The sequence below is a fragment of the Fusarium tjaetaba genome (assembly GCF_013396195.1).
Source record: "Fusarium tjaetaba strain NRRL 66243 chromosome Unknown NRRL66243_c0000223, whole genome shotgun sequence".
Lineage (NCBI taxonomy): Eukaryota > Fungi > Ascomycota > Sordariomycetes > Hypocreales > Nectriaceae > Fusarium > Fusarium tjaetaba.
The window spans coordinates 72,217-95,767 of record NW_023501419.1 but is presented as its reverse complement, the minus strand read 5'-3'; the positions used below and the strand labels follow the sequence as shown (position 1 = coordinate 95,767).

Sequence of the window (23,551 nt, the reverse complement as noted above, 5' to 3'; positions counted from 1 at the left end):
GCTGCAAACTCCTTTTGATCTACTACATGTTGTTTGTGCTGACACCTTAGAGAAAGGTTGCTCTTTATGGAAAAGAATAAAATTCACTGGGTATGATAAGGTACGTGGTACCATATCAACTTGTCCGAGGATTCGCATAGATCCAGAGCAGCTTCTAGGTAAGTCTTTAGCTGAACAACACCTGAGGAAGATACTATAGCGGGACAACTCATACCGAGCCTGGTAGGCTTTGAGCCTCTTTGACTATTTGCAACATTGTAATTCAGGGTCAAATAGTGACCTCTTCAGAATTTATAGTTCATCTTGAGGTTTTCCAAAACTTGGCCACTTGAGATCACTTAGTAATTAGGCAAAGCCGAACTGAAGAGTGACTTTTGAATGTAGTAAGAAAGGGACCTTCCAGCTTTACCTCTTTAAATTAAGGGAATTGGAGTTTGCTGGGGAATCTGCTCTTTAGCTATTGGTTAGATTTAGTTAATCTGGCTAATTGCAGCCCTATAGGGTCTTTCCTTAAGTGAAGCTATCACCAGATTCCAGGGTAAGAGGCAAAAGGTCAAAGTACCGATCAGCCGGTCAGCTAATTGGCCCGACTGACTGACTGGCCTACTGACCTACTTAACAAGCTTCAGCGAGGTCAGCAGCTAATTAGAAGGTCTTTCCTGAGCCGTAGGCAAGCCAGCTACAGCCCCCCCGGAGGGTAGTCATACGATAACCTCTCTATGAACATTGAAGAAAACCTCCTCTTTCAGCAGACAATTCCCTCTTTTGGTACTGAAAATAGCTTCATGAGGAGACCAAGCAAGAGGCACAGCAAAAAGATCGTGGGTTCAAGCTAGGCGGAGGCATTTGCCTCGCCTAGGATGACAGCACGCTGTCAGCATCAGGGTCTTGTACAAGTTTTGAAAGGGTGAAGGAACATGGTTCAGCACCAAGGAGCGTTGTGAATGGGCATCATCAGGTGCTGAAAGAGTATCGCCGCCCTCAGGAATGCCCATTGATAGCAAATTTGCCAGTGTTGCCTTTCCAATTTAGCGTTCCCTACGTCACTGGATCTTGCTTAGTTCTTATCCTGATTCATGTTCTTGTTGTCTCTCAACAACGCTATCCCAACCCGATAGCATTGCCCGTGTATGAGACATTGTCTGAACCCGGACTTTCGGAAGCGGCTGAGAAGTGCCAAGACATTGCTCGATTGCCACACAGTCCCTTGCATGACGTGAGATTGTTCAACGGTCGCAACCGGCAGATGCTGGCTTTTTCCGAAGCCATTGGCTCAATGTTTGATGATAAGGTGTTCTTATCTATCCCCCCAGCAAGCTCGGAGGGTTGATACACCTCACAATCGAATCATTAACGCAATGACTCTGCTGAAACCGTTTCTAAACTCAAAGTACTGCAATTAGAAAAGCGTAGGGCTGAGATGACAATGCTCTAGCAACGCTAAGAATGCCGCTTATTGCTTCCCTTGTTTTGTCTTATTATCAGGGTTTCTCATCCCACTTGTCATCCTGGTTGAGGGAGGTAAGAATACTTGAGACCACCATCACAAGAGACAAAAAGTCTTGGACGAATGGAGAATTAATGCAGTGGACTTTAAACTCTTTAATTTTGACACCCTCCCTACGATGCTCAAGTTTTCCTGCTCTCAAGTCCAGCCCTGTTTCTTTTTCTTCATGTCTCTCTATCTTGGCAATAAGTCTCGACCATTCTTAAAATCTACTCAGGGAGTAGATTCTGGCCTGTAACCGAATTTCATCATTATTTCTGTATGATATGAGAGATCAGGTACTGATTGGTGCAATATTACAATTGTCATGGCTGATCTCCCAGACCATTCAATATCGGCAGATAAATCCAATGTAAAAAGTTGGATTACGAGGTTTCATTAGCGATTGTGACCCCCAGAATATGACGCATGTGGGCCCCTGTCCCCTTGTAAGTCGCCTGTAGTGTACCTGCATTAGCGTATGAGGTGCGCACCAAATCCGACGGGACTTTGGTTGGAATGAATGGACATTTTCAACGTTTGCGTCAAAAAGAGTTCAACGCTGCCTTGCAAACTCTCCTGGGAAATGGATGTTAGTGCCGCATGCAGTTTCTTTTGCGACCCAAGGCAATCTTGGCAGTGACTCCACTGTCAGTGAGTGATTCCCTGCTTTCAACGAATCTCCCTTGAATCTATGGTCAAACGTTGAGTTTGCGCAGTGACCTTGAGGCCATATAAACCAGACAAGCTTCCTCTCCTCCCTCCACTTGCTCCTCCACTCACTCACACACTCTCTTTCTATTCAAACTATTGTCACTCGTTTCCTCAGTCACTCTTTCACCCAACACGTTCGTTTTACTCAACTCTAGTAGTTTCCCTCGTTTACCAACCTTTCCTTATATACTCATCATGAAGTGGTACACGCTCGTTCTGGCTGCCTCTGCTACCCTGGTTATGGCATCACCTGTTCCAACCTCTTCTATCTCACCAAATGGGCCTTGCCCTCAAGTGAGTAACCATTTCCTGTAAAGACATCACCTATACTAACAGTTGGTTCTAGTACAAAGTCGATGCTATCCTTAAAGGCGACATGGATGCATCCGAATGCTGCTCATACGGCAAATGCAAGGGCGATGTAGTCATCTCGGTTGGAGAATAGGACTTTATCCCCTCAACTCACACACTCACTCGAACTTAACGACGTTACGAACACATCACTGCATACGAGCATACACAGTCCTTATCTGAACGACCTCAACACAGGCTACAAGAGAGAATCCGGCTCTTGTTCCTACACTCCACGGATTTCATACCCAAAGTTCTGTCAGAACCACCAACACGTTCAGTCTATCAGAGTCCACATTCGTTTCTTGATTCTTTCTTACAAAGATACATTGATGCTTAGGCACGTGGCTGTCATCCTGGGCTTGATGATATACAGGAGAACTCAACCTAGTGTCCTAAGGAGCATGTTTTGCAACGGAAGGAGAAATGATTTAGATGGGCTGGCTTGGAAGAATCACGAGAAACATCAACTACAATTGTCATATATCAGGCAGGATCTGAAACGAATATCATATGATTTGTTATACCAGAGTAGCATCTCGGATATGCATTGGTTTGGAGTCGTGAAATATCCCTCAAGTTACTGTTAATGTGTACAAAACTCTACTTTGTGTTCTGGCCCAACACTTCAGGGCTCGTATAGGTGGATCTCGACTATTTCCGCAAACGGAATCCCCGACTTACAAAGTTCATCCACTCTCACCGACGCTTTGGTCACTATTCACTGTTGTGCACAGTCGGGTCGTTGGTGAAGTACGAATGGCCCAATCGATTTGGTTCAAGGTAGCACGATGCAGTGAAGAAGAACCGGGCCGATTCCTTTCATCGGGATGGTCTTGAAGCTATCGTCACTTGGACGAAGACTAGCCAAACAAAGAAATTCTTTTCATAATTTTGCCGATTAACTTGATACCCCCTTCGAAAGAGACCTTATTTCTCGTCTAAAAAATGCATACTTGAGCGAGAATTAGATAATACTAACCACGGTCCTGGCCTAATATATTGTTGCCTGATTGAGATGCTGGGGTAGTCGAAGGGGGAGGAGTTCGAGACGCTTCACCATCGACAAAGCCCTGATTAACTTAGCAGATACGCGCATCATATCCCATCTGAGCAGAATGTTTCATCTGTGTGAACTCCTACAAGGTCGACAACGTTGGGAAAGTTACTGCTAACATCCTACCACGAACGGACCGATATCGGCCCTCAGTATCGCAGCAACATCGAGTATGACTTATAGTGGAGTGGAGTGAGACATCTCTCAATGGCATATTTCCTATTATGTCTGAAGCTCTGAAGTATTTCATGATTAGACAATCTTCTTACAGTGATCTCACTTTTAATCATTCACCTGTGAGGACTACTGTAATGCTCCATATTAATAACCATGATGTGCTTCAAGGCATTTTAATTGAAAACTTCGTGATCAACATACATGAAATATACAATGAGCCTGGCGCAAGTTCGGAATATAAAGACGAATGAGAATTGAGATTGTTGCTCGTGAGGATCGACACTCGGTGGAAACCGGCTGCCTGATATGTCTGCTCAGTGTCGAATAAGAGTTAGTTAATTGGGCATCTCGTCTCTTGCATATGGTTTCTAAAACTGGCCTCAACTTCTTTGCTTCTAGAGTAAAACATGTAGGAGGATAAAAGACATCATCTCAAGATTTACTCGCGAGTTGACATATGGTCAATTACGGTTAGGTCATCCTCGGAGATATTCAACGGTGAAGAAAGACACCAGTACACTATAGTTCTAGCTCTCCGTGCTACTCAGTGCGTGGACTGTATCTTCGCGTCTTAGGTCTCACAAGCTCTGGAGATCATCACAGCAAAGTAAGAACAGTTCTTGAGGGTCGGAAAGTGACGTGAGCAGCCGCAAGTAAGAAAGCTTGAATTACTACAGAGCTAAAAAGCGGGGTCAAAGGCTGGGTTAAGCGGAGTCGATCTTGATCCGCGAGTCCCTTGGATCGTGTTACCAACGGGTCTATCCTAGTCCTAGCAAGCAAGGTCACGAGGAGAGTTGGGTTGGTTGAGCTACGACACACGATGACGCTGCAGCTTGTCAGTGGAAGAAATTCAACAAAGAAATCCTCCACTGCCGAGGGCATCATCATTGGGCCTGTTGAGCGGGGTTTCCATCAACTACATGCCTAGGTATTCCGTACCTAGCCATGGATGTAGTTGAGCGGGCTGTTATGACATGGAGTCGTCTGCGTACAAAGGTAGGTATTCTCCTTCCGTATAGTACAAATATTGCAGCTGTCGTATCATGGAAGAAATCACTGCAACCCTGATCCTGTTTTATTTGTTCATCCCTATCCTGCTATGATTCACCTGATGTGATCCATGGATGTTCTGATATATCAGTCTTCGGTTGGTCGGGGATACATCGGTGGGGCCGATGAAGCTTCATCCGCGTTAGCATATCGATTCCGAGTGTGGAGCGGCCAATCCGCTTTCACTGCAACTGCGACTAACTTGGACCCAGGCCCTGTAAGTACAGGGACAATGCACACCACCAGCCATCCATCCTTTCCATTCAGATTCTTTTGAGTCTGTCTGTAGGTCGAATATGAAGTCAGGTATCGTGTTGAGTGACTGTGCTCGGCAGTTTCGATCATCTCATCGAGATGACCTCGAGATGGACCTCGAGATCTGTAAGAACGATAGATGAGCTAAATCGACCAGCATCTGATTCTTCTCGGTCGGTTAGTTACCTATCCACCAAACGGAGTCTCGTTCTTACGCTTTAGACTCCAGCTCTGGTGTGAGTGCGGGCTATTCAGTAACATCACGTCAGAGGCGCTTCTTATGCGCATCCGGTTGATGCATGCAACAGACCCAAGTCTCTCTTCTCTGCAATTCCCAGCCCCCATTGACACTCTGCATCACGAGCTTGCCGGCTTCAAAGTCACCTACATACGGAAAATAAGCAGCACTTCATCGACGATTGCCGTGAGTTGGCCTGGGCCCAATCCAATGGTCTGACGCTGGCCTACGACTTCAACGGTTAAAGCTCACGGACATTCAGGAGCATTTCTGACCTATCGAATTACTCAATGGATGTCTACCTACCTGGGTACTTCAGACCTTGTCTCTAATAAACAGGGTCTTCTATACTTGCTTCTTTCGAGATAATATGCCGGACAGAATAACATCTGATTTCCTTTTTTTTTCTCAGGGTCCAATTATTGTCCGGTCTTGGTGGAGGAGATGATAGCTACTAAGGTAAGGTTTGATGGAGGGCGCGCCGTGGCCAGCTACCACATATTCTACACAGTGTACTGCAAAGTCTAGGCCTGACCTATTTTCCCCTCTCAACCTTATGACGGAGGCGAATCCTCACGATACTCCATACTGTAGATGATGAAGGTAGGTAGGATTAGCCCACCGTGACAGCAGAGTCAAGGTAACACAAAAACATTGATTGGATGATTTGCATGTTCCTGCCAACCCGCCAGTGCCCTAACGCCCATTACCCCAGCCTAAACGCAAGCCTACGCAAACCTAAGCCAAAAGCCAAAGCACAAGGCCTGGCCGGTCCTCAGGCAATAAAAACTTCCGACGTTATACCAAGATGCCAAAATAGATTAGTAAAAAGGTATGGTAAGATACACCAAATCTTTCCAGGTATTTTAGTCACACGGGATAGAGGTCCTAGGTTTTCTTTGCCTCCGTCCCCTAGCTGCCCTACCAGTACCTTAGTAGTTTTCGAGTCTCTCTTTTCAGTGGCCTCCGCATTCATTCTGGAATTGGAAGTACCCGCTTTTTTCCAGTATTGCCTTAGGCTCCATCACCCCCAGCTTTCACATCCATAGCATCATCACCACCACGTTACTGTATCACCATTCAACATCACTTGGCCGACACCATCTTTCTAATCAAGCCCCCCCTCTTCTGCCTCAAGGGAAAAGCATATTAACACTCCGATCCCCTCGTCAAATTACATCCCTTTGTCTCTCGTCTCTAGCCTAGCCTGCAGAGCAGAGCATCGTGGTCATCGCATGCTCTCGGGTCAAGTTTTCTAGCGTCGACTCCTCTACCCTACCGGGCTGCCGAGGCGACAAAAACTAAATCGCCCAGCTACCGACCCGAGCTAGTAGCTCTCCCCAGATCAACGTCGGGTCCCCGCTGCTTTCTGAGACCTCCATCAACACAGCTAGGTACCTCACTTAGCCTACTTACCTTGTTTCCAACACATAGAGTCTGAGGCGCACCTCAAATCGACTCACCGAGCAGCGTGCTTTGGTACAATATTTCTTTCTCAGGTACTCACCTTTTTCATTTGTTCAGGTAGGTCAAGGCGCTTCCTTTTACCATGTGGCACGCTTGCGCTCCTCAAAGTACTCCGTACAGCAGAGCTCTCGTCGCGGTGCTCGAGCCACCAAAATTCCCAAGCTTTCCGCAAGCAAGCTCTGGGCTGGCTCGTCACCTCGCCAAATGTATCGGTACCTTGCTCTAGGGCTTTCGCTAACGCATCGTTCTCCAGGTTTGGCTGGCAAATGAACTAGGGACAGAGTCTCCTACCTCGCCGACCCCTCTCTCAAGCCAGTCCAGTCGCCAGTCTACCACGCTTGGTCTGAGTCCCCTGATCAGAAGATCACATCACACCTCTCAGTGTTCCATTCGGATCTCTGCGTTCTTGTCCAGCTCCCTCTCGTTCTGAGGCTCTCTCCACCTTGGGACTCTCCACAACTCTCTGCTCGCTCCACCCACTCTACTCTCTTCATCGGGCCTGTCTGTCCTGGTCCCTTTTCCCATCTATCTCTTTATCATAAAGCATTGTATCGACTCGAGATCAATCTCCCTCTCTCAAGTCAAACAATTCGCGACGGTGCGCTTACATCTAGGACCCCCTCCCCTGCTGCGCCGCCCACCAGCTTTCCCCATTGAAAGCTCCCGCGCCACCCTAGTACCCGCAGAGGAACGGCAGTATCAGTTGGAGGTTCATACCGCCCGCGACTCTCCCCAGCACCACTTAGAACCTGGTCTCGTGTGGTAACCGCATCTCGACACAACCTGAACACTCGGCGCATTGCATCGCAAAATCCAACAGGAGTAGCAGCCACGACAAGCAGCAAACGGTTCGCAACACAACACGGCACATTGCAACGCTGCTCCGCGACACGCGACATACTTCCTTCTGCCAAGCTTTCCCTCTGCTTGCATTTCTTTGTCAATATCATCACTTTCTGCAGCGCGCCGCTGTGCTCCCCCGCCTTCCGACTGCATTTCGCAAACTCTCTCCGTCCTCCTCATTCGACTTGCACACCGTGTGCCCGACGACGTTATTCGCGATCAACCACTTTTCGCCTGCCTGTTCACCACATCGTCGTTGACGCTCCCGTGGTCTTTGCAGATTGATACTCGAATTTTCGGAGACAGGTTTTCTGATCACTGACTATTTGCCACCGCCGCTCGTCTCTCCCGCCTTGTTGCCGCTCCAAGTGTAGCAGCAACCCCGCGTCAATCTCTTGGTGTCGGATTTCGCGCCTGCTTTCGAGCCTTTCACTGACAATGGGCCACGATTGAGTCTCCTTCGTCGCTACAGCACTGGACATCTTCGTCTGCCCAAATCAGTCCCTCTCAACAAGGTCCTTCTATGACAGGGTCCCCAGTCTCCTTTCCTCTTATCCGACAACCTGAATCTTCTATTTGCGCCTTGGGTTAGACGCGCTGGTGTTTAGATATTCTGTCGTATTCACTCAACACTAATCAACCACTGGCTCACGCCGTAACGACTTCTGATATCGCGATTTAACATTTGCGATAAGATCAGAGTTGCCACTTCTCAGAGCCACATCTTTCGACACTGATTACAGCATCAGCGTTCTTTTTCTTACGTTCCGTCTGTTTTTACGACTTAGAATTTGGCACGTGTGACGACATAGTCTTTAGATATCCTTGAGATCCCATCTCTGGTAAGTCCATTTGCAGCGAATCTGGATGCTTTGAAGAGTCTTCTGCTTTATTTATCGAGTCCTCATTCATCTACTTGTTCGCCCTGACTCTTGTTACATTCCCCAATATGGCTGAGGTGTCGTGGGGCGAATAAAGTTTCTCTTCACAAATAATATCATTCATTGTGCATCATGAGACCAGTCAGCTAACTAGCCATTTACAGTTTCGATTCTATTCATTCTTAAAAGATCTTTACAGCCTACTTTTTATTTTACCCCCCAACTCTGTTTATTATCCGTTATCACGTAACACGACAGCTTGTGCTAGCCGTTTCACGTATCACAGATATAACATCAAATCCCCCATTCGCAGGACATTATCAATCAGCAGTCTTGTAGATTTTAGATTGAAAGAAGCCAAGTAGTGTCTTTCCTGGATGATGAGTTCTGGTCCGCTCAAGACAGGCCCGTCTTCCAGACTAGGCCAGGGATCTCATCCTACAGCCCCGGGTAACAATCAGTCACTGCTCCTCGAGAAGCTACACGCGAGGACATCTACACCAGATTCAGAAGCTCTCGCTAGTTCAGACGACGAAGTTGAGCACCGATACGAGTCCGGAACAGCAGCATCACATTCTGCGTCGCAACCTCCTAGACCTGTCCGACGACCTTCGTGGTTGAACGAGACTTCTCAAACACTGGGCCGTCCCCGTAGGGGATCTATCGCTAGTAACTCGATGTCTCCAACTACTTCTCATCCCAGCACCCCCTCTGGAGAGGCTGGTGGAGCGTGGGGGTCTCACTCAGCTTCATCTGTGATGGGTCGTGGATCTGGCGCACCTGGCTTTTCATGGGGTACGGCTATCTGGAACAATGAACGCAAAGATCCTCCATCGAGGCTCAGCGAAGTTTTGCCTTCTCCCACATCGACCATGCCTCCGGGCGGTGGTAACTCTTTCTTTGGCTCGGACATGCAGACGTCTCCGGTCTCGCGCGATCCCGCGCCTAACTCGCAAATACCTTTCGCTATTCCGCTTCATCCCACTCCCAAAACATACCGGTCTCAATCGTACTCTGTTGGGCAGCTGGATCCTGAGTCAACGGCCGCCCCGCCTTCGATGAGCTCGTCTGCCATCATGGGTCGCGCTCGCTATCCCGCGCTTCAACATCGACCTTCTCGACCTAGCATGCTAAGCGAAATGGCCAACGACGGCTCGATGCTTGGAAAAGTCAAGGAAGTCGAGGACGACGACGATGAAAGCCCAAGCGAGTCGATGCAAGGTTCATTTCATCAATCGGATGCGAAAACAATTGAAATGCTAGCTCGCGAAAATGCTATGCTGCGCCAACAACAGCAGCAGCAGCAAACACAGTATAACAATGCCCGAATTCGACCCCGCGCAGTTACTGGCTCCTCCTATCCTGCAAACGGCTACCCGATACGAGACACAGTTCCTGAAGAATCTGATTATGCTATTGATGAGCTTGATGAAGCCAACGAATCTGGCGATATGCTGGCCAAACGGGCGCTGAGCAGGCGCATGAGCGAGTACGGAGCGGGGTCATTACGCTCTCCGTTTGAGAACAATCGCAAACCTGAAAACGCCAACCTCAAGAAAGCGCTCTGGTCAAGCTCCCTTGGATTTAATCCTTCTGATATTTCTCAAAGCCGGCGACACTCCTTTGCCAACATGCCTACTCGCCAAGGTTCTATCAGCTCTATTCCCGACGCGGCCGCACTAGAGCCTTCTGCACTCGATATGCAGCAATCCCAGGAATACCCCCCCGGGTACCCCGACCCTGCCGCCTTTAGTGCTTCTTCTCATGGTAAGTTGGCCTCAAAATTCACGTTGTTTGTTTGATCATTTGTTAACGGACGCAAACAGCAAGTCAATACTTTGGCGTTGGCGGAGGTGCCAACATCGGAAATGCCTACCAACCTGGGTTTGCCAATCAATACGGATCTCCTTACGGATTGCCCACTGCGTATGGGAACCGCGCACCATCTCCTCATCGTAGCGTTTACAGTATTGCTCAGCCTCGTCACAACCAGCTTCTTCACATTGTGTTGTTCAAGTGCGCTCGAGCTGACGTGTTCTACATTCAAGAGGGCACTGGTCTTAATGTCAAGCCAGGTGATCTGGTGATAGTCGAGGCTGATCGCGGCACTGACCTTGGAACCGTTGCTAAGGATAACGTTGAATGGCAGGCTGCTAAAGAACTCAAAGAGCACTATGCTGAAGAGCAGTACAAGTGGCTGATGATGTACTCACAAAATGCTGCCGTCGCGCAGGAGGGTTCTAGCGCAGGTCTTCTCGCCTCCTCTACCGGTCTTCAGGGAAGCGCGGTTGGAGGCATGGGTCCTCCAAGCCAGCACCATGCGCAGGAGCCCAATGCTGGCGAGCTTCGACCCAAGCTCATCAAACGTCTTGCCCAGAACCACGAGATCCAAGCCCTGCGGGACAAGGAAGGCCAAGAGGCGAAGGCGAAGCGTGTTTGTATGCAAAAGGTCAAGGAGCATGCTCTCAATATGGAGATTCTGGACGCCGAGTTTCAGATGTGAGTATATTTGCCACTTAACAACAGAATAAGATGACTAACCTCTCTGCTAGGGATTGGAAGAAGTTGACCTTCTATTACTTTGCCGATTCGTACATCAACTTCAACTCTCTCGTCACCGACTTGTTCAAGATCTACAAGACTCGAATCTGGATGTCTGCTATCAACCCAGCCTCATTCGCTAGCCCAACTCTTGGCATTCAGGCTCCTAGTGGCATTGGTCCTGGAGCAGTGAACGCAAACCGTGGTGCGGGTGGTAATGACAGACGCCAGAACCAGCAGATCCAAGAGCCTCACCAAACCTCTGCTTTTCCCGGTGGAGCCAGAGATGGCCGCGGATTCCGCCCTCCTCCAACGTTCAACCAACCATTTGGCAATGAGGGCCGCCTCGCGCAGCCTTCTGGGTACCCTCCTTCGAACTACCCTTACGGGCAGTTCGCCAACCCTTATAGCAATCCTCGTAGCAATGTTGGCTACGGTGCTAGTTCCGGTGCTATGCCGAGCGCTATGGAGGGCTATCCCGTTGGAGTTCCCCAGCTTGGAGAATACACCACGATGCGCCAGCGGTTCCCCAACCCACAGTCAGGTCCCAGCCCGGCACCTCACTCTCAAGCAACTTCACCTCTGGCTCCTCAGAATGACTGGGTTGGATCTTTCCAGGGCTTGTCTCTCAACACTCATTAATGTGTGTTATCACATACGTTTGGCGACCATGAGAAGTTCATCTCAGGACACTCGTTTGCATTCAAGCAGGCACAGCAGACTTCGTTTCATGACGGAGAAACTGCTGGCATTTGTTGATTGAGTTGACGACGGACTGACATATACAGAACCAGCCCTCGTTGGGCTTGCGGTGCGGTTATGTGATTGTGTGATTTCATTTTTCGTTTTCCATTCCTTTATAATGATTCGTCGTTTCGTTCACATCTTCTTTGGCGTTAATTGGCAATTCTCGTTCGATCCTTGAGTACTAAGAGATTGTTCAATAGCTGCTTTTCGAATTCCATATCGCCAACGCTTTGTTCAGGGTCCATGATCCAACGGCCGATTTCACGACAACGGGGAGTAGGGAGGGAAGACAAGATAACATTCGACGGCATGGATTTTTCTTTTACAGGCTGAGATTATAGACAGAAAGACCCAAGGACTTCGCATCTAACACTGTAACTAATACGCAGTCAAAAAAGGGGCACATTCGGGAGATATATCCGGAATCATGTATGACAAAGACTTGATTTACTCATTTGCTTATTCGTGCGGGCAAATGAGTTTGTTTTTAAGGGGTTGTTTGGCTCAATGCTCGAAAATGAGATTATGTGATAGATTAAATTCGAGCTCAGGGTTTGCTTATACGCTATCTGAAAGTGAAATAAAGTGAAGCTAGAGATTCGTGCCATGATACTTGGAGAATAACTTTTATTGGTGGTTCAGGCAGATCCGGATTCCTGCCATGTTGAGAAAGTATCCAAAGCGCCTTCCCACTCTTGCAACAACCTGTACCTTCCTCACTCTCTGCGTGCCCGGATGCTTCCCACACTCGGGCGGTACCTGGCTTCCTTGGCTCGTAGGTGGCCAGAGAAAACGCCTCTGAATGAGCCAAGACTCTTGAATATTCATCCCCTCGACCTCGTCACCTCTCAACAGAAGCACTCCATCATCATATCATGCCCCCGCGAGCACGGAAGAGAAGAGCATCTGCTACGGGTGAGTGGAGATACAATCACGAGTTCGCCTACAGAAGCTAAAAGTACATGAGAGAGCAACGGTACCGAAGATGCACCTCCCAGGAAGACAACCAGGGCTCCCAGAAAACCAGATGCGAGGGGAACAAACCAACGCAGGGGCAAGAATTTTATGCGCGCAACGAACGCTTCTTTCAACAAGAGGCGAAGGGTTTTCTCTGTTGAAGCCAAGAGCCGGATCAAGAAACACTGTTCCGACTTTGTGAAGTTCATCGATAAGGAGACTCATACACTGGCGTATGTCGCTTCCGGCACTTCGTTCGATTTAATTTTTCTAATACCAACAGTCCTCGAATTGGCCTCGAAATTTTGAGAAAAGATATCTTTCCAGATCTTGCAGGCGTTCTTCCCTGGACGAGTTCTTCCTCGGCTCTCCAGAGACAGAGCACCCAACATTACCCAAAGATGATTCTCAAAGCACTCGACAATTTACAGAATGATGTTAGGACCTACGAAGGCCTAGTCAAACAAGACAACAAGATCCGAGCACCGAACTGGATGCGCTGGCAACAAGATATCAATGACCTGGAGGATGTGAGCAAGCACAGTCTTGCGATAGCTTCGAAGATGATAAATCATTTCATTATGCCTGATTCACATGAACTTCCTCCCAAACCTTCTGAGGGCGCCGGCGGAGTTGAGCATGTAGCATGGGATCTGATTGAGGAGGCTCTACCAAAGATGCCTGATGATATATGGGGGAAGATTGCGCAGGGTCATCTGAAGGCGTTTACTGGGGTATTGAAAGTGCTATCAGCTGAAAACTGAAGGATGATTTAACAGCATTAATGATCAGTTTTGATGGTTTGGAAGAGATCATATGAATGACTTAGTTGTCTCTAGGAGTGCAGCACCAAAGACATAAACCAATTGAGTAGTACTACAGATACACAGTTTTACGAAGACATCTATTCCATGTCTTTCATCAATTCTGCTACCAACTCGGATGACTTATCCCTGTCACAGCCAAAGGATGCGACACGTGACCGTGCACAGACCACGTCGAGGGCTAGCTCATCGCTTAACCCACAGGCCACAATTTTCCCACGGAAAGTTGGATTTCAGTGGTTCCTTCTCTTTTCTGAAAATCTTCGACCTCCTACTAACCACCAGGACCTCGACCAAGCCGGTATGTGAAAACCCCCCTCCTCGAGAATTTCTTTCTTCTTCTCTTCCAAGGCCTTCATTTTCCCTTTATTCCTGTTCCCTCGCTAACCTCTGTCGTCTCTGCGATAAACAGCCAAGATGGGTGCCCTCAAGTACGTCGAAGAGCTTCAGAAGAAGAAGCAGTCGGATGTCGTTGCCTTCCTCCTCCGAGTTCGCTGCTGGGAAGTACGTTAAACCACCAAAAATATGCACAAGCACAAACATCAATTCCCCATGTGGACGGCGGATTCAACCTCTTCTCGCTCTCTTGTTCTCTCGAATTGTCCGAAGCGGTCGAAATTTTCGTGCGAGTTTTGGATACTCCGCACTGGGAAGAAAATTCCCAACAACGGAATCAACACAGAAACTGTGTACGCTTGGACACCACCGAGAGAGAACTTGAGACGGAGCAGGCTGTTTATTAACCGCCGTCTGTGCTATACACTCGTTGAACATTTGCTGAGAGTGCATCAATATAGCTCCGTCAATTGAACGTCATCCACCGCGCCTCTCGCCCCTCCCGTCTGGACAAGGCTCGCCGTCTCGGATACAAGGCCAAGCAGGGCTATGTTATCTACCGTGTCCGTGTCCGCCGTGGTGGCCGCAAGCGCCCTGCTCCTAAGGGTGCCACCTATGGTAGGTTTTTACTCTCTCGAGAACAGGGGGACGTCAGTCAGTATCTAACACAGACCCAACAGGCAAGCCCACCAACCAGGGTATCAACCAGCTGAAGTACCAGCGATCTCTCAAGGCTACCGCTGAGGAGCGTGTCGGCCGCCGATGCGCTAACCTCCGAGTCCTCAACTCCTACTGGATCAACCAGGACTCTACCTACAAGTACTACGAGGTCATCCTCGTCGACCCTCAGCACAAGGCCATCCGCATCGACCCCCGCATCAACTGGATCGTCAACCCCGTCCACAAGCACCGCGAGTCTCGTGGTCTCACCGCCACCGGCAAGAAGTCCCGTGGTCTCAACAAGGGCCACCGCTACAACAAGACCCAGGCTGGCCGCAGAAAGACCTGGAAGCGCCACAACACCCTGTCCCTGTGGCGATACCGATAAACAGCTCGCCCCCTGCTTCGGGAGGAGCTGGCTTTGTTATTCGCAACGCGGCTGTTCGGTTGTACATGCGATTTGGGAGGGTCTGGTTTTGGCACTGCATGCTTGGACTCTGGGGAGTCGGGAACCTTGTTTGGTAGCACAAAAAATGGAATCAAAAGCAATTCCAATTTCATGATCAAGATTAAGAATATGGTTTCCCGAATTTTGCCTACCGATTTGTGATTTGGTGCTGTGCCGTGATTCAAGCCAATACGCTTATGAAACGTTGCCTGAAGTGTTGGATAACAGCACTGATATTTTTCAGGGTTGTTTTACTACCAAAATGCCAAACATTTGACTGCTCTGGATGTGTTGAAAATTCTTTTCGCTCAAGGAGTTTCTGAACGCTTAGCAAAACTTTTCGTTCTCGAGCCTAGGTAGTGCTGTATAGCTACTGAATTGAACCCAGGCCAGTACTCCGTAAATTTGCAGTCTTTTCAGTGGGCTCTTCTCACCCTTGATGTGGCGTTGATATTGTGGCTTGTTCAGCCAATCCAATTAAGCGCGTCATGTATGTAACCGCGTCTATCCCATTCATTCACTTAACGCGTGAAGTGCAACCTCAACTCTCTTGATAGAAAGCAACTAGACCGGAGCAAAACAGAGAACAAAAGTGATTGTGAGGGTAAAGACTTGTTATTACCATAGAGTTTGACTTTAAATCCACAAGAAAGAGATATACACTTTTGCTGTCAACACCAAGCCAACTTCTTCATTCACTTATTCACACTCACTTACACCCTTACTTTTCGCTTCACTCTCGTCTCGCTCACTCACAAACATTCATGTCTGCTCAGCCGTCCTCATGACAGACCTCCTCCAAATCCTACCCTCCTTTCCCCTTCGCCCTTTTGCCGCTCTGATACCGACAATTGAGCAACAGGCTCTCACAACAACAGATCTGCTCACCCTTCATCCCGCAGACATAGCAAAGCAGACACGTCTCCCTATCCTCGATCTCAAGCGTCTTATAGCTGCTATACAAGCGTCTCTCTCCGATGATCTCAGTCCACAGCAGCCGCTGCTTCAACCGGCTGAAGACCCCACCGTCATCAGTACTCTGGACGAGGGTCTGGATGCTGCATTGGGAGGGGGCGTGCCTGTCGGTGTGATAACGGAAATCACTGGTGAGAGCGGTGCTGGAAAGACACAAGCTCTTCTATCATTATGTCTTGCTGTCCAACTTCCTCCGCCTCATGGCCTGGGCCGTGAAGCACTCTACATCTCAACTGAGGCAGCTCTCGCCACAAGCCGTCTTGCCCAGATGCTCAACTCAAACCCCATTCTACAACAATACGATGATCCTGAAACTCGCCCTTCACTTGATGCTATTCGCAGCGCAGTCACACCTGATCTAGAGACACAAGATCACATCCTCGACTTTCAAGTCCCCGTACTTCTGTCCCGTCACAACATAGGCCTCATCATTCTCGACTCAGTGGCCGCCAACTATCGTGCTGAATTCGAACGTCAGGGCTCTCACGGCTCTAATATGGCCGCTCGAAGTGCTGAACTCGTTCGTCTCGGTGCCCTTCTTCGCGATCTAGCTCGACGGCATAATCTCGCTGTTGTTGTAGCCAACCAGGTCGCTGATCGGTTCGCATCCAGCTCTACACCACGACATGCACCTCCTAGAAGCAGTGGCGTCGCTTATGAGAGTCCCCTCGCTTCAAGGAGTATGCCTCCTCCTTCATCTACAAACCTTCCTGGCACTCCCTCGTCATCATTACCCTTTGCCTTACAAGATCCCGATGGTCCTCCGCCTCCGCCCGCCCTAATGCTTGATCATCAACAACGTTGGTTCACAGGATGGGGCGATGATCCCCACGCTTCTTACTCACTCAAGACCCCAAGCTTGGGCCTCGTGTGGTCAACGCAGATTGCTTGTCGTATTGCACTCTTCAAGCGTCCTGTCTATGGCCGTATAAGACAAGCTGCGCCAGTAACAGCAGAGGACGACTCTGACTTGGCAGCACCCACACTCAGAGGATGGCGAAGGTGGATGAAAGTTGTGTTTGCGCCCCACGCGCCTCCAACGGGTCAAGGCTTAGACGGGGCGGTCGAGTTCGAAGTTACTATGGGAGGATTAAGATCAATCAAGATTCAAAAGGCCAAGAAGCAATAACGAGAGTGGAAGTAAGAGCGTATATAAAGTTGTGTATCGGCCACTGGCAAAAGTTGTACTATCTAAGTCACGACAGGCTAAAAGACTCACTGTAGATATGCGCATAGAGAGAAACATGAAGCAACCAAAACAATACCTCTAGACTACCTAAGCGCCTCATAAATGACTATGCTATATGTAAGGTATACAAGTTCCAAAACTCCAATCTATGCATATCCATCAAGTAACCCTAATTATCTGGGGTGAGGAAACTCGTCATCCATCTGGAGTCGCACGCCGACGTTCATACTGATGAGTTCCTGTACAAGCAGCTTCGCTGCATACGGCATCGTCATCTTTGTAACCTCCCTTGTACTCTTGCATGTGTGACAGTAACCCTTGTATCCGAACAGACCACACTGCTGGCAGATATCAATCTCAGTACCATCCGAGCTGATCATGAGTCGCTCCAGCAGAAGCTGGGAAGCACCATAGGCGATCAAACAATCACGTTCCATTTCTCCCAGACGTAGACCACCATCTCGCGAACGACCCTCTGTAGGTTGACGAGTGAGGATAGCTCGGGGACCTCTGGATCGAGAGTGCATCTTGTCTTGCACCATGTGCTTGAGTCGCTGGTAGTAGATAGGTCCGTTGAAGACGTACGCCTCCAGTGGCTCTCCAGTAATACCCGATGTGAAGTAGTCCTTGCCCTCCCACGAGAAGCCATGGTCTACAAGCACCTGACTCATCTCTTCCAACGGATGAGAACGGAAAGCATCTCCAAAGCCATAGTCAGGACGGCCGTGGACGATAGAAGCCTTGCCCGTTAGACATTCAAGGAGCTTACCGACTGTCATTCGAGAAGGGAAACCGTGGGGGTTCATGATAATGTCGGGGCTCAATCCACTATCAGAGAAAGGCAGGTCCTCTTGCTCAACAATAATGCCAACGACACCCTTCTGACCGTGACGAGACGAGAACTTGTCACCCAACTCGGGGCGTCGAGTTTGCCTCGTCTGAACCTTGATTACTGTAGTATCCTTCTCTGTCTGAGAGATCATGACCTTATCAATGTATGCGGGATCTGCGATTCGGTATGAAACCGATGAGTCGCGGAACTCGGCAGGTCCACGGTCCAGCCCAATGCCAGTGCTTGTCTGGTCAAGTGGTGTCTCCTTCTTGACCATGGCCTCGCCGCTGTTTACCTTATAACCAACAATTGCAAGACCATCGTCATCCAATGCCTCGTGCTTAGCGATCCGGCGCTTAATCTTGCCATCGCCCTCATTCTCGGGGTCTCCGATACGTTCTCTGCGTCCGTTGGGGTACTTCTGCAGTTCTGTCGTGTACTTTCTGAAAACCTGACAACGACCAAATCCTCTGTCGATTGATGCTTTGTTCAGAACCAGAGCATCTTCAATATCGTATCCTGAGTATGACATAACAACCACTGTGGCGTTTTGTCCTGCAGGAAGCTTGTCGTAACCGATAAGCTGAATGGTCTTTGAAATAACCATGGGCCGTTGGGGGTATACGAGTGTGTACAGAAGAGTATCAATGCGGTTGAATTGGTTGTATGCAATTGCACCAATGGCTTGTTTACCCATAGCACATTGGTAAGTGTTACGAGGGGATTGGTTGTGGTGGGGGAAGGGAATCAATCCTGCGACAGCTCCCAGGACTGTAAAGGGTTCGATTTCCAAGTGAGTGGTACTCTGTGTCACTTGGTCCTCATAAATGGTGATGAGGGCATCGTTCTCCTCATTGACATCGAGATACTCCACGATTCCGCGGTTCAGAAAGTCGTCGAATGTCGCTTTGCCCATCTGAAGCAATCGCAAGTGCTCAGGCTTGAGCTTCTGCTTACCATTCTTAACGATGATATAAGGTCGACAAATACGGCCCTCATCAGTGGCAATATGGACGGCGTTGAAGTGTGTGTTGATATTGATGCCAACAAAAGGGGAGATCCAACCTCTCCTTCGCATGGTTCTAAACTTTTGCGCAAATCGTTTGGGGTATCGAGTTAATGCGAACGGAGTACCGTTGATATGAATAATGTAGCTTCCTTCACGGTGCATCTCGGCACCCGAGAAATTGCGGATAGGTTCAACACCAGCATCTAGTGTAAAGATCCACCGTTTAACAGGCTCTTCATCAACGTTGGTAGTAATGTGGGTCATCAAAGCCAAGTTCTTCACCAGACCACAGGCTTCACCTTCAGGTGTATCTGACGTGCATAGCATACCCCACTGTGATGGTTGAAGTGCACGAGGGCCAGACACCTTTCTGGTCTTTTCGAACTGACTGCTTATTCGGGTCATCATACCAAGGGCGGCGATGTAACTCAGCCGACTGAGAACGTGGGTGACTCCTGCTCGGTTCATATTAAAGCGTTTGACAGTCCAATTTCCAGTCTGAATGGCTCGGTTGATTCCATATCCAATGTTGTTGGCGTGGTTGCTAATCATATGAACCGCATCGAGAGGAACTGCCCTGTTGTTTTTCTTCAGGAATTTGTCGATTGACATCTTAACTCCAGATGTGAACTGCTTGAATAAATCTTCAAATAGAAGTGAGAGAAGTTGACCAGCCAGCTCAAGCCGTTTGTTTCCCACGAAATCTCTGTCGTCAACCAACTTGGGGTTGTGGGCGGCAATGAGAACCCTTCGGGTCATCTGAGCCACATAGATGGCCTTGGGGTAGAAATCCAGTCCCTCAATTGGCACGTGGGCAATGACCAGGTTGGCCAGGGCATCGAGGCCTTCTTCGACGTGGTTACGGCGCACCTGAGGACCGAATGTGCCTCTTCGGGAACCCATCTTTACCTTTGCTCCGATATACTCCAGCGCCTGGTGCTGAGTGAAAACGCCAGCCTTTGTGGCCTCGTCAAAGTTTACCAGGAATTCATCTTGGTATCTTCCATCTGATCCAGCAACAAGCTGCATAATTTCCATATCTGACAATCCTCCCAGAGCCTTCAGGATGATAACGATCGGAATACCTTCCACCAGGACGTTGTGTGTGAGCATAATTCTGTCCTTCTTCAGAGTTACGTAGGTCTTCGACTTTCGTTCGTGTGTAGAACTGGTGACCGATGCTGAAATAATGTTGTTCTTCTCGTCGGCTTCGACAATGATGCGGTTCTTGCTCAGTTGCTCCTGAATCAAAATGACCTTCTCGGTACCACCAATGATGAAGTAACCGCCAGGGTCAAGTGGACATTCGTTCATCTCCTCCATCTGCGTATTATTGGCTCCGGCAAGACGACACTTAGAGCTCTTGAGCATGACTGGCATGCGTCCAAGAGGCACATTCTTTCGCACAATTCGCTGCTTATCTCTGATGTATTGTATGTCGACAAAAATTGGCGCGGCGTAAGTCATATCTCGAAGGCGGCACTCCATGGGAGTCACTTCGCTATGTGACTTGTTGTCTGTCCAATCTTGACGTCGAGGACTGTCTACTCGGATATCTGTGAACCTGGAAAGTAATGTTAGCATGGCTAATTTACTTGACATCCCAGTACATACTCTAGCCAAAAATTGCTGTCTACTTCGCTTCGAATGGTTCGATTGGCGCGTACGATATCTTTGATCTCCTGCTCCACAAAGAAGTTGTAGGAGTCAATGTGCCTAGTTCCAGTCAGAAACTTCGAAGTACAATCGCAAGCTCTGCGCGCTTTATCATGATACATACTGTTTGACGAGACCTATAAACAAGTTAGCAAGAAGGCTCACCGGGCTGATCGACATCCTTACCCTTGACTTTCAAGAAGGCTGGCAGGAGCTGGAACTTGTCCTCCTTTGTGGAAATAGGATCCGTGAGCTTCTTGCCATTGTAGAATGGCTCCAGGAGAGCCTCAAAGCCATCGTCGACCGTAGGCATCTTGAATGTCACCTAAGAGCGCACATCTAAAAAGGATGGTTTTTGGGTGCGTGTTTGCGGCGACTACTTTTTTTCTGCACCAGCTTGCGATAGCTTCGCAAAAAGTTCTTGCCCCGCGGTCATAGTTAGGTGGAGCCGGCTTGATCGGGTGCGCCACGGTGGGGGACGAGAGTTTGGTGATATGTGTCACGTGATATATTTCTCCTTCAGTACAAACGTGTACGTTGAAACGTCTTGGACTCCTTTTTAAAACAGGCATTTTATAGAAAGCACCGACTTCCATTTTGTATATCATTCTACTCTGAGCTTCATAGTATTGTTCAGAAATGAGCAATTTTACCTAATGTATTCACTACGAAACCGACGTCTTCGGTTCTTGATCTGGCCTACCCTATGCTTCTGATGGTTGATTTTGTTTTCTAAAGGTATTAGAGCAATACTTTCTGAATTTGAGACATGGTCGCATTTAGACCTAGTACAGTGTCAAACTATTCAGCAGTGTTAACCTCCATCGGAGATGCAAGGTAGTTTTCAGTGGTGATGGGATGGCGTCTAGCATATAGGCTCGCAGAGGCTCGTAAAATGTAAGACTGGCATCACATCATCACCAATGGAAGGCCCAAATACCTTTTCGATTACAGGGGACTATCCGGCTGAAATATAGAATAGCCACACAAAGAGTTGGATGCTTAAACGCAACAGTAGTTCTGTCAAAGAAACCGACGAAAGATGTTATATTGGGCGTCAACGCCATTTCTACAATTAATCGCTACCTACCCAAGGTAATAATCACAGGATGTGTATATTAAAGAATAATTCATCCTCATCGTTATGGCGGTTGCCACTTCCGAACCCTCAGCATGGATACTTTGCTCAACGCAAGTTGCTCACAGACTTGGCTTCGGGATCGACTGTACAACATCACACCCCCGCATGAGCATGTACACATAGGCAGGTAACCCTCTGCAAGGTGTCTATCTGTTCATGCCTAGCATCGATGTGTGTCACTGGGGTTTTGACGGGTATTTTCTGAAGTGAGGAGACCACTCCGTAGCCCACGAAAGCTAGCTCACCTGGCTCATGTGCTGTGATCGTAGCGGAATGAAGCAAAGACATGATTCTTGGCGCTGGCTATTAGCCCCCTAGTGTGAGTTGATCGGACCCTGACTTCTAGTCGCGACGTAGTAGGGTGGGACGGCAACCTGACTAGCTTGATGGACCACTTGTAGCGGCAGGTTGTAAAAGTCGGTGAAGGGATTGAGTCTTTTTGAGAGTGAGGGGCACCAGCCAGAGGGACATGCAGAAGAAGCAGGCGGTGGATCTCGACGTGCTTCGTCAAGCTGTAGTGAAGAATGTGTACTCCGTATGTACTGTCATACTCAAGCCCATCGATGATGCCTTTAAGGAGTAAATGCTTCAGGTTACTTGGACTGGTGAAAATGGTTCAACGCCAGAAATTTTACTGTCGTAGCTCCCCAGCACGACTCGAGCCAGTGACCTTATCGTTTTGGGGCTATGAGATGGTCGATATGGCGAACGAAGTTATTCGCAGTTGTGTGGGAACGGTGCCTGATAGAGAAGTCCCAAGGCCATAGTTAACCCCATCGGCAGTGGCTCAACTAGGGATTCCCCATGTGCAACAGCGCTGCTCAGGGTGGATTTCGTACCGACCAGGCCGAGGGCCTTTGTGACCCCCATGGCCTCTTTGTATTTATTTCAGAACGGTTGATAATGATTGGCCTTGATGGCATCATCCCAAGACGCTACTGTGTGAGGTCAAAGGGAAGCATGACGCAAGTCGCACCACGGACCAAGGCCATGACTGTCCATCGATCGGTTCCTGGTCAGGCTCCATCAACCAGTAACGATACGAAATCCATCATTTGTATCTCATGGTCAGCCACCACGATTTCCGTGTCATTGGCCTCTTGTTAGCAATGCCAGTCAGAGGTGCGAATCAGCTTAAAACCCACGAAGCGCCAGGTGGAGGATTTATTGGAAGCGGTGAACGAAATTAGGCTATGGATCGTCATGTGTCAACTGTCTGTGGCGGATGGCTGACGGCTATAGATGCTGTCGAGATAGAGTGGCAATATGAGGCCCGACTTAACATTGACAGCTTGTGCTGCAACGGACCTGTCAGGTTGATATAAGCAGAGCTCCCATGTCAGGGCGTTCCTGGTCGATGCATCAAGGGCAATCTGGGGACATGTTAGTTTGGCTTTTGCAGTTCAGGATGGGACGGGTTTTGGGTGACGTGCAGGAAGGATAGAAACACCAACCAATCGGTGGATCATATTGAAGTGACGGGGATGTGCGCTTGGTCCAGGTCTTGCGTGCCTCTTTGAGACCGGGGGCTTCGAGATATCAATCATTGTCCATTCACGAGAAGAGGTTATGGTGGGTTGACACGATTGAGGCAAGTTTCTTTCAACCGGCATTTAGAGACCCTGTGTGCCTTGGTCTCTGAGCTCTTCCACGTTGCAGGCTCCTGAATGTCTCTGGGAGTGACTTTCTACTTGATTCGAAATTGACTCGAAATTGA

The 23,551-nt window shown here is 48.7% G+C and overlaps 4 protein-coding genes across 4 annotated transcripts; 3 read left to right on the top strand and 1 right to left on the bottom strand.

Annotated features, from left to right (window-relative positions):
- Window positions 1-8,896: 8,896 nt before the first annotated feature.
- FTJAE_9728 (suppressor PSP1) lies at window positions 8,897-11,702 on the top strand (the record flags this gene model as incomplete). Its single annotated transcript, XM_037356678.1, has 3 exons — window positions 8,897-10,286; window positions 10,346-11,018; window positions 11,072-11,702. 3 exons carry the CDS (start codon window positions 8,897-8,899, stop codon window positions 11,700-11,702), a joined length of 2,694 nt encoding a protein of 897 aa, XP_037203199.1.
- A 980-nt stretch (window positions 11,703-12,682) lies between these two features.
- Window positions 12,683-14,972, top strand: FTJAE_9727 (60s ribosomal l15; the record flags this gene model as incomplete). Its single annotated transcript, XM_037356677.1, has 7 exons — window positions 12,683-12,722; window positions 12,775-12,997; window positions 13,048-13,498; window positions 13,655-13,889; window positions 14,001-14,092; window positions 14,386-14,542; window positions 14,605-14,972. The coding sequence occupies 7 exons, from the start codon at window positions 12,683-12,685 to the stop codon at window positions 14,970-14,972; spliced, it is 1,566 nt and encodes a 521-aa protein (XP_037203198.1).
- Window positions 14,973-15,816: 844 nt separating this feature from the next.
- FTJAE_9726 (DNA repair RAD57) lies at window positions 15,817-17,136 on the top strand (the record flags this gene model as incomplete). Its single annotated transcript, XM_037356676.1, has 1 exon — window positions 15,817-17,136. One exon carries the CDS (start codon window positions 15,817-15,819, stop codon window positions 17,134-17,136), a length of 1,320 nt encoding a protein of 439 aa, XP_037203197.1.
- Window positions 17,137-17,369: 233 nt separating this feature from the next.
- FTJAE_9725 (DNA-directed rna polymerase iii subunit rpc2) lies at window positions 17,370-21,006 on the bottom strand (the record flags this gene model as incomplete). The annotated part of the gene is made up of 4 exons (XM_037356675.1): window positions 17,370-20,601; window positions 20,652-20,753; window positions 20,818-20,830; window positions 20,880-21,006. The coding sequence occupies 4 exons, from the start codon at window positions 21,004-21,006 to the stop codon at window positions 17,370-17,372; spliced, it is 3,474 nt and encodes a 1,157-aa protein (XP_037203196.1).
- Window positions 21,007-23,551: the final 2,545 nt, after the last annotated feature.